Consider the following 18754-nt stretch of genomic DNA (forward strand, 5'->3'; position numbering starts at 1 on the left):
CATGGGAAACAAACACAGCAAGCAATATTTTTCTAATAAAAAGCACACTTGGCTGTGTTCTTTTTCAGAGAGTTACCTTTTTGTTTTATTTGTAACAAAATAGGTCAAAATAGAATGGTTATGAAAACAATGAGAAATATGCCAGGAGCCAAAAGACACTCAGTTGTGGCTGTTATCCTTGGAAGTTAAAGCAACTCAGGCTAAAGCCATTTAAATAGCGTTTTTAAAATGGTGCTGTACTTGTAGCCTGAGTACTGTCCTAAATCATGCGAATCCTTCCCCTTCATGTTTATAACTTTAAATTGAAATTGATATATTGAATCTCTTACTGAATAGAACTTCTTGTTTGGGGCACCTTTTGGTAAGAATTTTGGTTTTCTTGAAACATTTTTTGTAGAATAAATTTTTCTACAGTGTCTTCCGTATGAATATTTGCCTTAAAAGAAGTGTTAAAGGAAAGCTCTTTCTGGGGGCTGGGGATTTAGCTAGCGGCAAAAGCACCTGCCTGGCAAGCGCAAGGTCGTGAGTTCGGTTCCCGGTACCGGAGAAAAACCAAAAAAAAAAAAACAAAGGAAAGCTCTTTCTATGCAGAATTATTTTCATTATCATGTTAAATATTTTTTCAGCTCCCTTGGAAATCATTGACTAGCATCATTGAATATTACTACATGTGGAAAACTACTGACAGATACGTGCAGCAGGTAATGTTTTTCATTTTGTCACCAGCATGATTGCGTTGAACTTCATTGTTTTTTAGCGGTGCACTGATTTTAAATTAGTTCGCTTTGTCTTTTCTAGGCTATGTAAACTGCATGATAGCATATCTCTAGGATATTCTTTTTTAGATGTTCATCTTGATATGTCCTTGAATTCAGCATTTTATTCTATTTTATTTTATTTTTTTGGTACCGGGAATTGAACTCAGAACCTTGTGCTTGCCAGGCAGGCGCTTATGCCACTGAGCTATATCCCCAGCCCTCAGCATTTATTTTGATAAGTATTTTTCAAAGGTGACAGAGAAAGATAACACTAGAGAGGTGTGCTTTTCCTCGCGCTTGACTGGTGCTTCATCTGTTTGCAAGTGCAGTTGATGAGAATTAGCAGAGAAGTGGTGCTGCAGCAAGCATCTTGTTGTCTTTTTTTGGTTGTTGTTTGTTTGTTTTTTAGTACCAGGGATTGCAACAAACATATTGAACAAACTTTTTATGAAATATTGGAAATTAAGACTAATGTCATCAACTTTATACTTGAGATATTTTTTAATATCTTCTAAACCCTCCTTACATGACATTTGTGTGGCTAATATCCTGAGTTTGTTTTTATTTTAGTTTTACTAGTTTGATTCTTTGCTACTATACTTAAGGTTCTTCTCCAAGATTATTTCAAAGGAGAGACTCAATTAAATTTTGAGTCCTTTCCAAATGTTCTAAACCCAAGTAATTCTGTTACTTATTTGGAATAATAATTACCTTTGGGGAAAGGCATAGTTCCCTAAAATGACCTGAGTTTTATATTCTTACAGTCACATATCAGAACGGATGAAGAAAGGCAAATAGACTTAACACAGACATTATTTTTTCTATGTGTGTAGGTTACACAATGGCACATATTGGGTGTTGACCAAATATATTTTAAGGATCACTTTAGAATGTGCCATAATGAATTGCTTACGGTCATGAAAAAGGAATAGGTATCTGTTGCCCATGAAGCAATTTCTACTGTCAGTATCATATATAATTCAAAAAGGTGCTTGTTTGAATCACGTTGGTTAGAAGAGAAAGTGATGTAATCTGGAAAATTGTATTACTCAAATGGAGTCCCCTAAGATTAGAGACAGTGACATGAAGAATGGTTGAAAATATTTGGAAAAACATTATTCCCTGAAACTTCAACTCTGTTCTAAAAGTTTCCGGCTATCACTTACGTGTTTTCTTTTCTCTGATTGGGAAAAAGAAGGATAGCCTTATGTCTGTTTTGTCTTACTTTTGTACATTGACTTTCTATTACTTTCCTTCCCCGTTTTTTATTGTGTTAATCGGTGTCTCCGTCCCATTCCTTCCCCTTCCAACATGTAAGGATAAAGGCTTATTTAATTTTACATACAGTAAATACAATCTCTGTCCCTTGTTTGGATTTAGAAACTAATTATATCTGAATATTTGTCTAAAAGCAAAGATTTTGTGCTTTTTTTTCTTTCTCCTACAAAGGTAAGTAAGAAATAAAGTAGCAACTAAATTTGTGAAATAAAATGGTGAATGTCTTGTGTGGGACTGTGGGTGTTGCCCAGTGGTGGAGTACAGGCTTATTAGTGTGTAAAGGCCTCTGTTCAATCTCCAGAGTGAAAAAAATTCCTTTTTACTTTCCCATGGTAGAATGGGAAATGGAGCTATTCGCTGTTCTGTTTCAAAAATCTGTTTAAATTGATAATATTTATAGTTGCATAGCCCAGAATCCAGTGACTTTTCTCACAGGTTACTGCAGTTTAAGGATATGCATATGAAAGAAAAGCTTATTTTACAATGGAAGTTTTTAAATTATGCTTTAATATTTATTTTCTTGTGAATTTTTAAGACAATGAAGTGGTCATTGCATGTAAAATATTTCATTCATCTTTTGAATTAGAAACGTCTAAAAGCTGCAGAAGCTGAGAGTAAACTGAAACAAGTATATATCCCAACTTAGTAAGTAATTGAAATCTTTTACAATATTTCCTTGGTCTTACCGTTATAAAACATGTCATTTTGTTCAGTGTAGGTAAATTTGAATTTCTTTGGGTATGTTACTTTCCTTTTTTTTTTTTTTTTTATTACTTTCTTTTCCTACAAAGCATGAGCCTTTCTATTTTTATTTTTTATACAACCACATAGGTTTTTAAAAAGAAAAAGAAATGGGTGAGAGGGACCACAAGCAGATTAACATGAAGCTAGAAATAAAGAATGCCATGCATTGTACTTTTATCAGAGCTTCAGGGAAAGTCAGAAAACTAACCTGTGAGCCGGGCGTGGTGGCACCTGTAATCCCAGCACTCAGGAGGCTGAGGCAGGAGTATTGTCACAGTTTGAGGCCATCCTGGGCTACATGGTGAGTCCAGGCCAGCCTGAACTACATAGAAAGGCCCTGTCTCCAACTTTATGTTACTGTCTTGGTTCTACTCATGGAAAATTAGAACCATACTTACTGTGAATGTTTAATAAGAATACATAGGATTCAGTTGTTTTAGGTGCCCAGTGTTATATTATTATCCTTTGAGTTTACAAGTCATTGGTATACCAAAATGAGTGCCAGTTTTCGTTTGCTGCATTTTAGCTAAATTACTCTGTCCTTTTGGGGAGATGTTCAGGGTTTGATCGTTCCTTTGTTCCGATAAAATTTACTTACTGAACACCATGTGTGTAGTACTACTCTAGAATCTCTTGGGATTGAAATGAAATTTATTACATAACTTACGTGTTGTTCCAAGAGTTTTTCTCATTCTTAGAGCTAAATATTTTTACTTTACATACCCTTTTTACTGAATTCCTGTGTATTGTGTAGTACATGTTTTTACAAATAGGAGAGCTTATGGAATCGACGAGTGACCTTCCATGTTAATTTCTCACCTTAATGCAGATAACTTGTTTAATTTGTAAAAATATGTATTTTTCTTGTTCCATAATTATATCTCTTCTGCAGAGTGGTTTTTAATTCCACTTAAATTATGTATTTTATTTGACTATTACATGAAACTGACACTCCTAAGGAGTGTACCGTTGGAACTCCTGTGTATTAGATTTTCAAAAACAAACAGAGCAGCTTCCTTGCACCTCACTTTGCTTTCTCTGTTGAAGGATAGTACATTTAACCATTTTGACCAAGCAGCTCAAATAATTTTTTACTTGACTTTTACATTGACTTGTGTCTTGATCCAAATCTATAGTCTATGGGCCAAATCTAAGCTGGTACCTATTTTTGTAAATTTTTATTAGAACATAGACATACTTTTCGTTTCTGCATTATCTTTAGTCTGATTTAGGCCCACAATGGCAGAATTAAGAGGTTGCTACAGAATGATATCAGCCGCAAAACTTAAAATACTGAACTCTCTGGCCCCTTATAGCAAACGTTTTCTGATCCCTGATCTAAGTAGTTATTTTTAGAGTAGAGAGCAAGGCAGTTTCTAATCATACTTTTATTTGTATATTGTTTTATTATTTTATTTTTGGAACTGGGAATCAAACTCAAGACCTTGCGCTTGCCAAGCCAGGGGGCTGTGCCGCTGAATTATATCCCTAGCCCATGTACATTGTTAAAATACTCAGCTGAGTTACTGAGTTGGATAAGGGTCTGAGACCTTTGATGTATTTCCAAATTATCTCTGAAACAGAATGTTTAAAAAAATACTCTAAATTAAAAATGATTTTTTCTGGTTTTTGAGCCTGGCAGTCTTCTATACTCCAAGCATTCTGTTGAGTACTAGCAGTGGTAAGGTTAATAAGACAGTCTCCTATCAGAAGAAAGCACATTGGGTATTCTGATAACACATTAAGTATGTTTAATATGTTACTAAATATATCTGCATATTAAATAGATTTGTCTTAAACTCGGGCAAATAATATGAGGTAGAGCTACAAATGTGAGCTTAAGCGGCATGCAATAATAAATATTTCAAACCATAGATAAAGATTTCTGAGGGACAGCAACAAGAAAAGGGCCTTCGCCAATCCTTGAGTAAATCTAGTATTTATAAACCAAAATAGAGTATTACAGCTAAAAAGGACAGTCAAGTATGCACAGTAACATAGGAGCTGTGAGGAAGATGTTGTAGCGAGGGAGGGAGATTAACACTCTCAGGTGGCGCTGATAAATAGCAGCATTGAGATGACGGTGATCTTTAATGGGGTCCTTGAGACTTTGAGCCAAGGATGCAGACACTGGAGAGGGAGGGGCGGCAGTGGGGGAGATGCGTGTAATGAGACGGCTCTTAGGGAAGAGGATCAAGCGCACACAGTGCTCAGGAGGCTTAGAGGGTTGGAATCTGCACTAGAAATAAGGAGAGACTCTGGGTGGTAGATACACCCAGAGGGGCACGTTCATGTAATGTATCTTTGTGGGGGCGGTGCTTGTTTGTTTGAATCCTAGCATTGAACCATGAATCAGTCACAAACTCTAGATTCAGCTACCTCCATCCATTGGTGTATCTATGAAGATGTTTTTATGTTTGTCTTACACATTGTCACAATGACAGCCATCATTTGTCCCCTTAGATCTAATCTTTAAGTACTTTGTTTTGTAGAGATGGTTTAAGTGATTCAAAAGTGTACATGTGATTTTGACACATTTGTTTTCCTTTTGTTATTATAGTTAAGATCAGTAGTTTCCCGGGCATGGTGGCACACACTGATAATCCTAGCTCCTTAGGAGACTAAGGCAGGAGGAGCACAAATTTTAAGGCCAGCCTTGGCAACTTAGTCTAATTCTGTCTCGAAAAGAAAGCTGGATATAGCTCATTGATAAAACCCTTGCCTGGCAGGTGCAGGACATGGCTTCAGTTCCCACTTTGGTGGGATGGGGTGGGTGGGAGGAATCTGTGGTTCATTTAGTCAAGTAACATTTTAGATTCATTTGAGCAACTAAATTTGTATTTGCTTTTTTTCAGACCGTTCGACTGTAAATTTTTATTAGCTGTATTTAGCTCTGTTTTAAATGTCAGTAGTGTGCATATTTCTGAAAAACCTCTAGCCAATCATTTGGCTTCAAGGAGTAGTCATTTCTCGATATAGTAGGTGTTTGTTTGTTTGTGTGTTTGTTTTGGCGTTTCTAGGAAGTGATGCCAAGGAGCACTAAGCTATATCCCCACCAACCCCTTTAAAATGTTTTAAAATTTTGAGACAGGGTCTTACTAACTTGCGTAGGAAGACCTCAAGCTTGTGATCCTTCTGCCTCAGCCTCTTGAGTAACTGTGGTTACAGGCATGTGCGTCCATATCTGGCATACAATATTTTTTAAAAGTTTAAATAAATATTATGTATCCTTAGAAAACTTAGTCATTCTAAACCACTCTTTTTCATTTTGTACATTTTTAGCTGAAAACTAAGAGAAAACACCTTCTGTCTGATTTAATACTTTTAAAAAAAAAACAAAAACCAATTTGTCAGGGTTGGGACTGTAGTGTAGTGGTATCAATTGTGATAAAAACTAGTATTTGTGACTCCCTGGGTTTGATCCCCAGCGCTGTAAAAATAAGAAATGTATTGTTTTCAGAATGCACTGCTGACACAAGTTAGAAGTGTAGACAACAGCTCTTTCTTACAAAACTGGGACCTGAGTACACACAGAAGTTAGAGGACTACTGGGGGTGGAGGTGAGGGTGTCACCTGAGAGTTACAGTAACACTGCTGAAAGGAAACCTGAAATAAGGTGTGTGTTCCCAGGCCAAACCAAGTTTGCACCCTGGGCTTTGCATGTTAAGTCACATTGTGGAAGGAGGAAATCCCTGAGCCAACTCTGTTGAGATTCCACGTTTCTTGATAGCTGTGACATCTCATTGCTTCAGTGGCCATGGAAAGAGAGAACATAGTTTGCACACAGAGCATAGTCTCCATTTATTCACTCAGTATTCATTTTTAAATTTGCTAACTAATTGTGCTTATTTTCTGTCTAGAAAATAGATATGAAAGGTTTTCTAGAACAAAGCTCCTTGAGGCCAAAGACTTGTATTTACTAGACTCTAAATAGATACATGCTGGCTAAACTGTGCATGCCAGGTGCACCTGTGCGGTGTTCTCGGGCCTGGCTTATCGCAGGGAGTTAGCCTGTTTGCAGAGTAAGCACCAACTTGTTTGGACTGTGTGTTTCTGAAGAATTAGTGGTTATGTTGGTTTCATCTCTAGGAAATTTGCATGTAGACTCTTGATAGATGCCTCCTTTTTCTTCCTAAAAATGATTTTGTTAAAAAGAAAAAGCTTAAATCTCAAAATTACTGATTTTTCTAATTTTAAATGCTATTTAATCTTCATAGAAATTCAGACATATTGGGAATTGTTGTCATAGGAATAGGACAGGTGGTCGGGATCTCTGAAAAAGCCCGGCGGGCCACAGGGAGAGGCACTGTGGCGCTCGCTCGTGGTGCTGGTGCCACTCCCTTTCGAGCCGCCTTGAGGGCAGCGGCTTGATTTCTGCAGTTACACGATGCTGTCTTTAGCTCAAGTTATTTGATCCAAATTGTTATTTTCTCAGGAGAATTTATGATGAATGGTGAAACCTAGTAACTTGCATCTTTTACAAGCATCTGAGGACGGTGTAAGGATTGAAGTGCCTTTGGATAGACGGAGATGCTGCTTTTACTGGGAAAGGGTCAGGCACAAGAGACTGGTTATTACATAGCCTTGTTCTGCAAACATGAGCGGGTTCATTTTAACACCTTGTTTTAGCAGTTTATTTCTGTTTAGTTAAGGTAAATTCCTAAGGAGATACTGAGCTTTTTGTCTTGTTACACAAATCATTTTTATCACCTCACTTTACATTTCATTGAAAGCAGCAAACCAAATCCCAACCAAATATCCACCAGCAATGGCAAGCCTGGCACTGTGAATGGAGCTGTGGGGAGCACGTTCCAGCCCCAGAATCCCCTCTTAGGTCGCGCCTGTGAGAGCTGCTACGGTAAGTGTGCTTCAGCAGGGCTGTCTCTTGCCCTGTGAGGCCTGTGCTGGGCTGAGTGCAGGGACCGCCTCTGCCCTGCGCGGTGGGAGGGCGAACAGCTTCTGGGAACTGTGTGCTCCGTACAGCACGGAGGCTGGCAGTGCGTCTTCGGAGTGAGTAGATGCCCATCCCTGCTTCTGCCGGGAACAGAGGGCCTCTCACTAAGTGTTTCTCTGTGTATACTGGGGAGAGGCGTTGAGTGTCCTTCGATTTGCTTCTTGGGGCTGCATATTTGTGAGTGTTTGATGGCAGTGTTTGCTAAACTGTGTGCAGAGTTGTATTAGCTTTGCCCGAACCACAGTCCCAAAATACATACATGCTAAATCCCCTTTCGAGTTTCTCTAGGTCCTTTGACAGAAGTGCCCCATAATTCTGCAGGGAAAGCCTGTATGTGAATAAACCGCTGTTTATAATCCTCAGGGCACCAGTTTGGGAGATGCTGCTCTGTGATACTTTCTTTGGCCTCAGGGCCTATTTGTATTTATCTCCACTAGCAGTGTTGTGTTATAAGTGCCCTGGGGAGTAAGTGGGGGTAATTGGTATGTTCATTTCAAATTTCCAGCAACAGCCACGCGTGGTGGTACATGCCTAACACTTGGGAGGGGGGAGGTTGAGGCAGGAGAATTGCTATGGGTTCAAGAACAGCTTGGACTACATAGCAAGACCCTATTTCCATTGAATGAATGAATGAATGAGTGGCTGACCAAACAACCAACCAACCAATCTCAAGCAACAGTATAATCTCTCAGTGGGACATTGGTGACATCGTGCGTGTCACGGTGGCCTAGGGTAGAAGAAAGAAGGCATCTAGTGTTCACTGCATGTCTGCTGTGCCCAGTCTTTGGCTTCCAGCAGCCTTTTGGAGGTAGATTGCCTCTTCCTGCCTTAATAAGGACACAGGAGCGTGGGGCCTTCCTGACTCCTCACCAGGCATCAGCAGTCAAAAAGGCTTTAAAGACCTAGTCCCATAATTCTCTGTCAGTGCCCAGGCATGTGTGAGCCAGGCAGACGCTGACTTTGTAGAAATGGGGCGTCAGGATGTGTCGAGCTGTTTTCTGCACTATGGGAGCACCGAGGAAAACTAGATTCTTGGGTGTGGATTTTACATGAATAGCATCATAAGTGTCTTTGAGTTGGGAATTTTGAATTTTGAAGTTCATGTATATTTGAATGAAAGTAAAACAGAACCCTAAAGACAAACGGTATTAGGTTAATCATTTGTGAGACAAGATCTAGTTACGGTCCCAGGCTGACTTTGTATTCCTGGGCTCACACTGTCCTCCTGCCTCATCCTTCTAAGTAGTTGGACTATAGGTGTGCACTACCATGTCTAATAAATTTTATTTACTTACTATTTTTTTACTTCAGGCCCATTCCCACTTATATATATTCCTTCAAATAATTATTGACACTTTATGTGTATAACAAATAAATGATTTTATTTTTATCCAGGTATTACTAATTGCTGTCATAAAATATTTTAATATACACATAAAATTTTTTAACAATAGAAATTTTTGTCAAATGAGTTCCTTTTTTTTTTTTTCTTTTTCTTTTCTTTTTTTTCTTTTTTGAGATGAAGTCTCGCTATGTGGTTCAGGCTGCCCTTGAGCTTACTTTGTAGCCCAGGCTGGCCTTGAACTCACAACGATCCTCTTGCCTCAGCCTCCTGAGTGCTGGGATTACAGGCATGCACCACCATGCCCGGCTGTTCCCTTTTTTGTTTGTTTTTTGTTTTGTTTTTGTTTTTTGTTTTTGTTTTTTTTTTTCAGTACCGGGAATCGAACTCACTACCTTGTGCTTGCCAGGTAGGCACTGTGCTGTGAGCTAAATCCCCAGCCCCTGTTGTTTCTTTTTTTGAGACAGAGTTTCACTCTGTAGTTCAGGCTGGCCTTGAACACACAGCAATCCTCCTGCCTCAGCCTCCCAACTGCTGGGATACAGGTGTGTGCCCCCACACCTGGCTTTGATTGATTTATTTATTTTGGTGCCAGGACTCAAACTCAGGACCTTGCACTTGCCAGGCAGGCAGTTATGCCACTGAGCTATTTCCCTGGTCCCATTTTGACTTGTTTTAAATAAGAAGAAAGGTTTCTGGTTTCTAGAAAGTTCCCCAAAATAACGTAACAATGAGTACATGTATTACTCCCAAGAAGCTAAACCTTAAATGTAATGGTCACTGTATTTCTTTAATATTTTTTTTGTGGGGAGGGTCTATGGGCCCAGCCAAGGCCTTACACATGCTAAATCCACATGTTCTCACTGGCCTATGCTGTGTGTTCTGTCCCTCTCTGTCTCCCCTTCTCCTCTTCCCTATGCTCCCCCTCCACGTGAGGCAAGTGCTCTACCACAGAGCCACATGCCAGCCCGTGTTTCACTCTTACTGACACTGCTTTGTGAGGGGTTAGTTAATTCCTTCAGTGCACTGTGTGAACATTTTGATCTGATGAAGGTATCAGAGGAAAACTTCCAAGGCAGTTGCAGTTAGAATGGTTTTTATATACTTCATTAACCTAATGTTTCAGCACCAGTGTTTTCTTTTAAACTTCAGACCCATGGTGAGTGTTTTTAATGTTACGTGGCAGGAGTTTAAACTGCGAAGCAGAACAAACACAGGCTTGAAGTGTGCAGCCAAGCAGTAAATCACCTGCATCTTGGGTCTTAAAATGTGTTGTGATATCAGCTGCACATGCTCACTTGATAGTGCTTTATAGTATTGAAAGACATTCTGGTTTCATAGGAAGAAATTAAAGTATTTTGTCTGTTGATTAAGATAAAGGAATGGCAAATAGATTACGATTTCTATTAAGTTCCTGGTTTTATCAATGGAGCTCCCTCTGAGCACCTTAAATAAGCCCTGAGGTGCTTTCTGAGCTCACTTGGGAACTTGGATTTAGATTTAAATACTAATAATAATTAGCCCAGTATACTGGCACATGCCTGGTAATGCCACCAGGAGGCTGAGGCAGGAGAATTGCCCATGAGTTCAAGGCCAGCCTGGGCTACATAGTGAGACCCTGCCCCCTCCCCAAGATCATAATCATACCTGAAAACTTACTTCCAGATATGTAATTAAAGCATTTTAAAATAATAGAACAAAACCTCCCTGAGCAGAACAGTGTATAATACAAGACTCTTCACCTGATAGCCTTTGTTAGATGGCACAGGCTATCAGTACTTAGTAGAAATCGGTGCTTTCGTGAATTCTGAGTATTGGAAAATACATGTATATGTTGTACTTTCATGTTTGGCTTATAAACTAGAGAAAGAAAAGCTAACATTGTAAACTAAGAGCAGCTTTAGAATATTTTGGGGATGTTGGATTCTGTTTCTGTTGATGTCACAAAATTCATAGTCTCTTTTTTTCCCCCTCCGTTTTTAGCAACACAGTCTCACCAGTGGTATTCTTGGGGCCCACCTAACATGCAGTGTAGATTGTGTGCAACTTGTTGGCTGTATTGGAAAAAATACGGAGGCCTAAAAATGCCCACCCAGTCAGAAGAAGAGAAGTTGTCTCCCAGCCCATCTGCAGAGGTATATGACAGTGGTGCTCAGTGCTGGGAAATGTCATGCTTCTCAGTAGCTGGCTTGTTTCTTGGAAAGAGGAGTACCGTATAGCAGAGTTTAAAAATTAACAAGGCTATTTTTATAGCTAACCGTAGCGCTGCGTTATTCAGGGTGGGTGTGGAAAGAGGAACAAGGAGAAGTCAATTTTTTTCAGGTATTCAAAATATTGATCTTGTGAGATCGCTCAAACAAAAGAATAATGTCTGTGGGCAGCGTTAGCATACGTAGAGCCTTTACAAATTAGGTGTTTGTTGTAATTGCTTTGGAAAACAGTTTGTAACCTTTAGATACTGTTGAAAACGTATTATTTAAAGTAGTAAACACAAGTTGAACATTTTCTCTCTCCCTGGCTGTTGTGGAGGGGCAAGAAAGTATTGGACTCAATTGTGAGGTGAGCAATAGTTGAAATATGATTTTGGTGAAATCCTTGTAGATTGAGGATGTCAAGCACCTATGTTTAGCAAAGGGAGACTCTTCTTTTTTAGTGAGAATTTGATCTCAAGACTCCTTAATAATAAAAAAAACTAACCCCTTTGTAAGTTCGTACTATTATGTGTGTGATTTTGGATTATCGTTTACATCCCCTCCCAGCTCCCTTCTGTTCTCACGTTTCTCCCAAAAGCGCGCACTTTTAAGTGTCTTTTTAGAGGTAGGTTATAGAGGCTTCAGTCAATGATGCAGCAGTCAGACTTTCTCGTAACGTGACGCAGATGGTATTGTGTTTGGACACGTTCTCTTCTGTAAGTGCTTGTTGTTTGTGATTTGCAGGACGCCCGAGTTAGAAGTCACCTGTCCCGGCAGGCCATGCAGGGAATGCCAGTCCGAAACACGGGGAGCCCGAAGTCTGCAGTGAAGACCCGCCAAGCTTTCTTCCTGCACACGACGTATTTCACAAAATTTGCTCGTCAGGTCTGCAAAAATACCCTCCGGTTGCGGCAGGCAGCAAGACGTCCGTTTGTTGCTATTAATTATGCTGCCATTAGGGCAGAATGTAAGACGTTTTTAAATTCTTAACTTTACATGTTGTGCTTTTCTGACCATTTTCTTTCTTTCCCTTTTTTGTTTGTTTGTTTGCAATAAACATAAGTTCTTGTGTACAGCCTTTTATTTGGTTTTTTTTTTAAACATTGTTTTTGTCTGCTGCCATTTGTATCATGCCAAGCGGGGGTGGGCATTGAAACCTCAGTATCTGTGAGAGTAGCGCTCAGCAGAAGAGGGGTGGGAGGTGAACTGTCCAGTGGGGTTTTGTGATGGAATGGCCGAAAGATCTCTTACTGAAGCACTTTTGTCTGTTAGGCAGTGTCACGGAATAACTCCTAAGGATGGTGTTCCAGGGAAACTCCCTAATTGAGGCAGCATGCATGTCCAGTTGTATGTGGATTCATTAGGTTTAAATAAAGTTTATTAATTCATACTCATTAGAAATTGGATGTCTTTGTAAACTCCTCGTTTTCCCAGGAAATCTTTACAGTCATACGACGTTATGGAAATTCACAGGGCTTCTTAACAAATGCTGTATTTTTTAGGTTTATCAAATTATAAATAAACTTTGAAATCATTTTGGGTGAATTTTTTGAAAGTATGTTTTTAGTTTTTCAGCTAGCATCTAAATTTGTGGTCGAGTAGTCTGTTGAGTTTGGCTTCTACTTCATAATCACGCAGCACACATAACCCATCACTCTTGTTTCCAACACATGCAGCCTTGCTTATGTTTCCTGTTTTTGTTAGAACAAAGGTCATATGTACCAGGGAATTGAGGGTTGTTCTGTCATTACCCTGTATGTGGAAGTGTGTACAGAATTGGTGCGTTAGCTTTGGAGTGGTGGTCCTGGCTAGCAGAGCCGTGTGAACGAGACTTTTCCCTCCCTAAGGAATAAGATAACTTGCTATCTGACTTTAGATGGGAAACCTTAAATGGATTCAGATACTTTATCTGTGATATAAGAAGTTGTATAATGAGATTTTCCACTTTGATTTGAAGCGAATATCCATGAAAGGAGTGATGTCTGGAAGAGTCATTTTTTGTTTCTGAAGATAATTTTCAGCAGAAAATTGAAAGTTGAAAAGTTACTGGTAAAAGCTGTGTAAGAAGAAAAATCTTTTGTAAAGGGAGTAGAAATTGGTGGTAATGTCAGTGTCTCATGCAGGGAGAAGGAGCCACATTACATTCATGTCTACTTGAGAATTTAGGTTTACTTTAGGTTTGACCTAGAGTTTCTGAGTTCATGGACTTACATTATCACTTTATTACACCCATTTTAAGCAACTGGAAAATAAATATTGATCCAAATTGTTTAGTTGATTGTAAACATGTACATTTACATATAGTTTCTTAGAACGATTAGAACATGGGAAAGAAAGTGATCACAGCTCTTCCATTAAATTTGAAGATCCAGTGTCATTCTTTCTGTAATGGGAAAGAAACTACAACCAACCTAATTGGCTACTGAGATAGCTGCTATTCCCTTGGCTCTTTGTTAATTTTCATTTCATTCACACGTCTTTGAGTAAAGTGTGTGTTTCTGGCACATTACTCTTAACTTTTTCCCGCCTATAAGGGGCTATGTTGCTTTTTAAAAAAATGTGTGTGTGTGTGTGTGTGTGTGTGTGAGAGAGAGAGAGAGAGAGATTTAAATTACCTGTACTTTATTTCTGCATGCTTCTGGAAAATACTAATGAATTTATTTTGGGGGATGAGATTCAAAGAACATAATTGTTTTATTTATATTTACTTCACTGGCCATGAGGTCTACATAAAATCCTATTCTTAGAATAATTAATTTTACCTGAAAAATTGAATAAATTATAGCATTTGAGCAGCCATCCACTCAGTTACTTTTGTTTTCAGTCAACTAATGAACGTTTTCCTACCATCTGATTGATTCTTGCATCAGTTTTTCCCTTATATGTAGCTTGTCTAACCTCTGCAGCAGATGCCTTAATATTACCTTGTTAGTAAGAAGGTTAGGCGTTAACTTGACGTCTAGAATACTGAGTCTGTGGTCTTTGAGATACGAATAGGTACATATATTTTTATTAAGCTTTCCCTGGCTCCTGCTCCCCTTGAAAAAACTTGGATGACTATAATGCAGTGTGAATGTTTTGAGATCAGGTGGAAGTTTGTAATTGTACAATATTGATAGACTAAAAGTTCTGATTAGTGCATTTTAGAATAATCTTTATGTCGAGAAGAGAAAATTGTTAACTCTGAGTTTGAGACTTTTTTTAAAAAATAAGTACTGTAGAAATTAAGTATTGGGGAACCCCTTTCGTGGCTTCTAGCCTTGGTGGCAACATCACAAGCAAGGTCATAGCCAGAGCTTATGGGGTCACAGGCTGGAGAGAAACAGCAAGCAGAGGACATAAACTCAAGTGGCTTAGGGAAAGCATGCTCATAGCTATGAGTACTCGATTTATGAGGGAATCCCTACTTGGAGGAAAAATTTTTGATTGGTTGCAAAATACTCTTTGATGTTTATGTTCATGAAGAAATGTGTACTAAGACATTTAATACAGTACAAAGGGGACTCTTCATAAAATAATATTCAGTGGAAGGGAAACTGGAAGGAGGAGTGGAAAGGAGATACACCAGTGGAAGGGAGATTCCTTCATCCTGTTAAGCTTTCTCAATTTGAACAATGAAAATGTTCCCCATTAAAGAAGTAATTTAAAAACCGGTACGGTATAAACCAGGCATGGTGTGCACACCTGTAAGCCCAGCACTTGGGAGGCTGAGGCAGGAGAAGCACTGGCCTGGGCTGTATAGAAGACCTTATCTCCAAAAACCCCTCAAGTACATAGTATTCTCAACATTTAAGAATATACATGAGGGGCTGGGGATTTAGCTCAGCGGCACAGCGCCTGCCTGGCAAGCACGAGGTTGTGAGTTCAATTCCTGGTACCAGAAAAAGAATATGCATGAGAAAAAATTAGGCATGAGAAAAAATACATGAGTTGTATTTATGCAAAGGTGTTTTTAAAACTAATTTTCCCAAGTACCTATTTATTTTAATAATACACTTTTATGTGTGAATATGTAAGTCTGCCAAAATGTCCTACCCAGTTCTACCAAGATGATTGTCACATTAAAAATAGGCTGGTAAGCTGGCTGTGGTGACGCACACCTGTAATCCCAGCACTCAGGAGGCTGAGGCAGGAGGATGGTTGTGAGTTTGAGACCAACCTGGGCTACAAAGTGAGCTCAAGGCCAGCCTGAACTGCATAGCAAGACCCTGTCTCAAAAAGACAAAAAATAAAAAATAAAAATAAAAATAGGCTGGTAAGCCCAAATCCATGATAGCATAAAGAAAATTACCAGTGTCCTTAATGGGATTTGTACCTAAATAGTACAGCTGGTGGGTCATCATATTTAGACACTGTATCTCCTTTTTGGCTGTCCTCCCCCCAGTGAGAAAGCTGCACCGTGACAATGGTGTTCATTCTTTGTTACTGCCACCGTGCATTTCCTTCAGTCACCAGATGACTGCCTAAAACACACAGAATTACCGAAGCACCGGATCACAGGATGGCCACTGATTGAGGTTCAGGCTCTTTGGACTGAGATTAAGTAGAAGTAGATGTGTTAGCAGCTCCACAGATGAAACCAGAGTCCTGAAAAACCAGTTTTATAAGGTAGATCCCTAAATATGAGGGTCTAGCTAGAACATACATTTTGGATTTTGATGGGTGTTGCAAGGTTGCCCTCAGAAAAATCGCAGTTTACAATTTCAGCCCATCTCCAGAATACCTGATTCTCTAGAATCGTGCCCGCAGCATCAGTCACCTTTGAAGGGCTTGACTAGTTGGTGGGGGAAGGTGCACCTTCTCTCAGCTTGCATTTCCCACGTCTAATGACATAGAGATCATTCCATGCCTATGAAAGCCATTTGTATTTCCTTTTCTGTCAGCTGTTTTTTGCCCCTGGTCTATTTACTATTAAAAGTCTTGGCTTGTAGGAAGTTTTTATATCTTAACTAAGTTTTGATCAGATATGTGATGCAATTGTCTCCCTCATTTTGTCTTTGACTTGTTTACATTTGCTGAATTTTAACATCATTTGTAAACATTGTTTTTATTGGGCATGGTGGCGCATGCCTGAAATCCCAGGACTTGGGAGTGAGGCAAGAGGATCGCCACGAGTTTGAGGCCAGCCTGAACTACATAACAAGACCGTCTCAAAAAAACAAAACAAATTGTTTTATAGTACCTGCCTGGGTTTTGTGTCTTGTTAAGAAATACCTTTATAGTTCTGTAAGCAAATCCTATCAGTGGTTTTATTTTGACTGGGCTGTTGAAAGCTGATGTAGATGTTATTGTGAGTTTTGACTCGGTTCGTGTATTTGGGGCTTTTCGATTTCACTTCATCTGCCCCAGTGTTTTCAAAACACTGCAGAAAACTGGCCATTATTGCAGTGAAAGTGACAGTGTTCTTCCATGCCTACCTCAAGGAAACAGGTATTCTGTAGAAAACTAAAACAGCAGTGCCTTGTGCCCAGTCAAGTGATTGGAGGGGCAGGTGTTTTCCATCTCTGAATAAACTAGTCAGTTCTTTGGATGTTTCCCAGGTTGCTTCTTATCCGTGCACATTTAATGCCTTTCCATTTAAATAGAAATGGGTGAGTAATTTGGCAGCAAAGACTGACTGATAGGTGGCACCACGTTTGGTCTTGAGTAGAACCAGGAGTGCTTTTCCGCACTAACCCTCTCCATGGTCATTCCCTGCGGGCAGAGTGGAGTCTTCCTACTAAGTACGGTAGCTGCCATTTTTCTTAGGTTCAGCTGACAAGGTCATCGTAGCCCCTTTTACTCTGCCTTTTTTTTTTTTGGTACCAGTAATGAAACTCAGGATCTTGTGCTTGCCAGGCAGGCCGCTTGTGCTGCTCAGCTATATCCCCAGCCCTAGAACCTTTTGCTTTGATTTCTTTGTAATTGAGACTGATAATTCTTGTTAGCAACTACTTTATAATGAATATTAGTGAAGTGTGGATCCTTCTGAAGAGTTCTGATCTCTGTCGGAAGCCCTAGGAGTTTTCCCTTGGCACATCATATAATTAATCCTGCTAATTTAATGAAAAGAGCAATTTAGTATAGTTTAGAATGAAGTGTCTCTGGTTTATGGTGTTGCTGACCCCTTAGATGGACTAGTTGATGCTTGTCAAAGCGATAGTGTGTGTCAGTTGCAGCTGTAATGGCACTTTCCTTTGGGCCTCGAAGACTGAAATAACTGGCAAAGTTAGCCTTATTCCTTATAAGACAGCAATTCCCTTTGTCCAATTGAGGAAATAACCAACATGATTCATTCAAGCTTTTATTTATTTCTCCTTTTCCCATGTAACCTGAATTTTCAGTGAAGTAGCGATGCTAAGAAGAAATTAGGTAGTATTAATATTTGATCCTGGCAGGGTTAGGGGCACTTAGTGATGTTTATTAGATTATACCTCCAAAATACAGTTATTAGTATTTCTTCCTGTGTCTTCACTATTACTCAACAACAGGTGAGAAGCTTCATAGTTTTATAATTTATTTTTCCCCCAAAGGAAATCAGCTGAATAGGAGGAAAGGAATTGGATCATTTACAGTTGTCAGTGGTCGCATGATAATTCACTGGTGCTTGAGGTACATAACTCAGGTTCCCAGTGTTTGAGGCTCTGCAGTATGTGCTAATTGTAATTTTTTTAATGCTCTTTTCCCACCTGTTTATTTTTTTATTTTTTTATTTTTTTGGTTTTTCTCCGGTACCGGGAACCGAACTCACGACCTTGCGCTTGCCAGGCAGGCGCTTTGGCCGCTGAGCTAAACCCCCAGCCCCTCCCACCTGTTTATTAGTGCCTAGGAAAATGTTTCCTTGGAGAAAGAGGGATGGAGCTCATGACAGAGTCAATTTTTACTTTAAATTATTTGAGGCTTCAGATTGAGTTGTACATTTTAACAATCATAGTGCAGGGAATTCTTATGGTTGTCCAAGGGTATTTCTTTTTTGTATTCCTAGCAAAGTGAGCTCACATGCAAAAGGAAAAATTCTCTAGTGGAATCAGAAAATCTGTGTGACATTCTTCTCAAATATTTGAAGGTGGGGAAAGACATTAACATAGGATGATATGAACTAAAGCTACTCTGTTAAGCTTTATGACAGTATCTGGATTTTTAAGAAAGTTTCAATACACATTTTTTTTTCTTCTAACTTTCTATATCAACTCTTGGTATGAGAGACAAGCATGTTTCACATCTATTCTTCCTTCCTAGTGACAGTTAATTTAGAACACTGTTATATGCTTTATTTTTCTTCCTCTGAAATGTCATGATAGAGAATGAGATATGGGATCAAAACTTTCATCACATCTCACTGTTCTCACAGGTGAAGCCCTCTACACATGGGTAACCTTCTACAGCACAGGTGCCATCGTAGAAGGCCGGGCGGGGTAGAGAACCCATGATAAACCCAAACGGCCATGTTACGCATCTCGCCAGGCTCTCATCTAGTAGAATTGAGTTTTGCCAGGACAAGTGAAAA

General features: G+C 39.3%; 1 protein-coding gene across 3 annotated transcripts in view; it reads left to right on the forward strand.

Annotated features, from left to right (window-relative positions):
* Mta3 (metastasis associated 1 family, member 3) overlaps nt 1–18754 on the forward strand; it is a gene marked incomplete at its 5' end in the record, with an annotated part of 142741 nt that overhangs the window by 104947 nt on the left and 19040 nt on the right. Inside the window, 5 exon segments of one of the 3 annotated variants that reach the window (XM_013517591.1) lie at nt 627–701; nt 2623–2681; nt 7514–7638; nt 11060–11211; nt 12013–12235. In XM_013517591.1, the coding sequence (XP_013373045.1) occupies nt 627–701; nt 2623–2681; nt 7514–7638; nt 11060–11211; nt 12013–12235 (634 nt within the window). 3 annotated transcript variants of the gene reach the window in all.

The sequence above is a fragment of the Chinchilla lanigera genome, unplaced genomic scaffold (assembly GCF_000276665.1).
Source record: "Chinchilla lanigera isolate Chin_1 unplaced genomic scaffold, ChiLan1.0 scaffold00040, whole genome shotgun sequence".
NCBI lineage: Eukaryota > Metazoa > Chordata > Mammalia > Rodentia > Chinchillidae > Chinchilla > Chinchilla lanigera.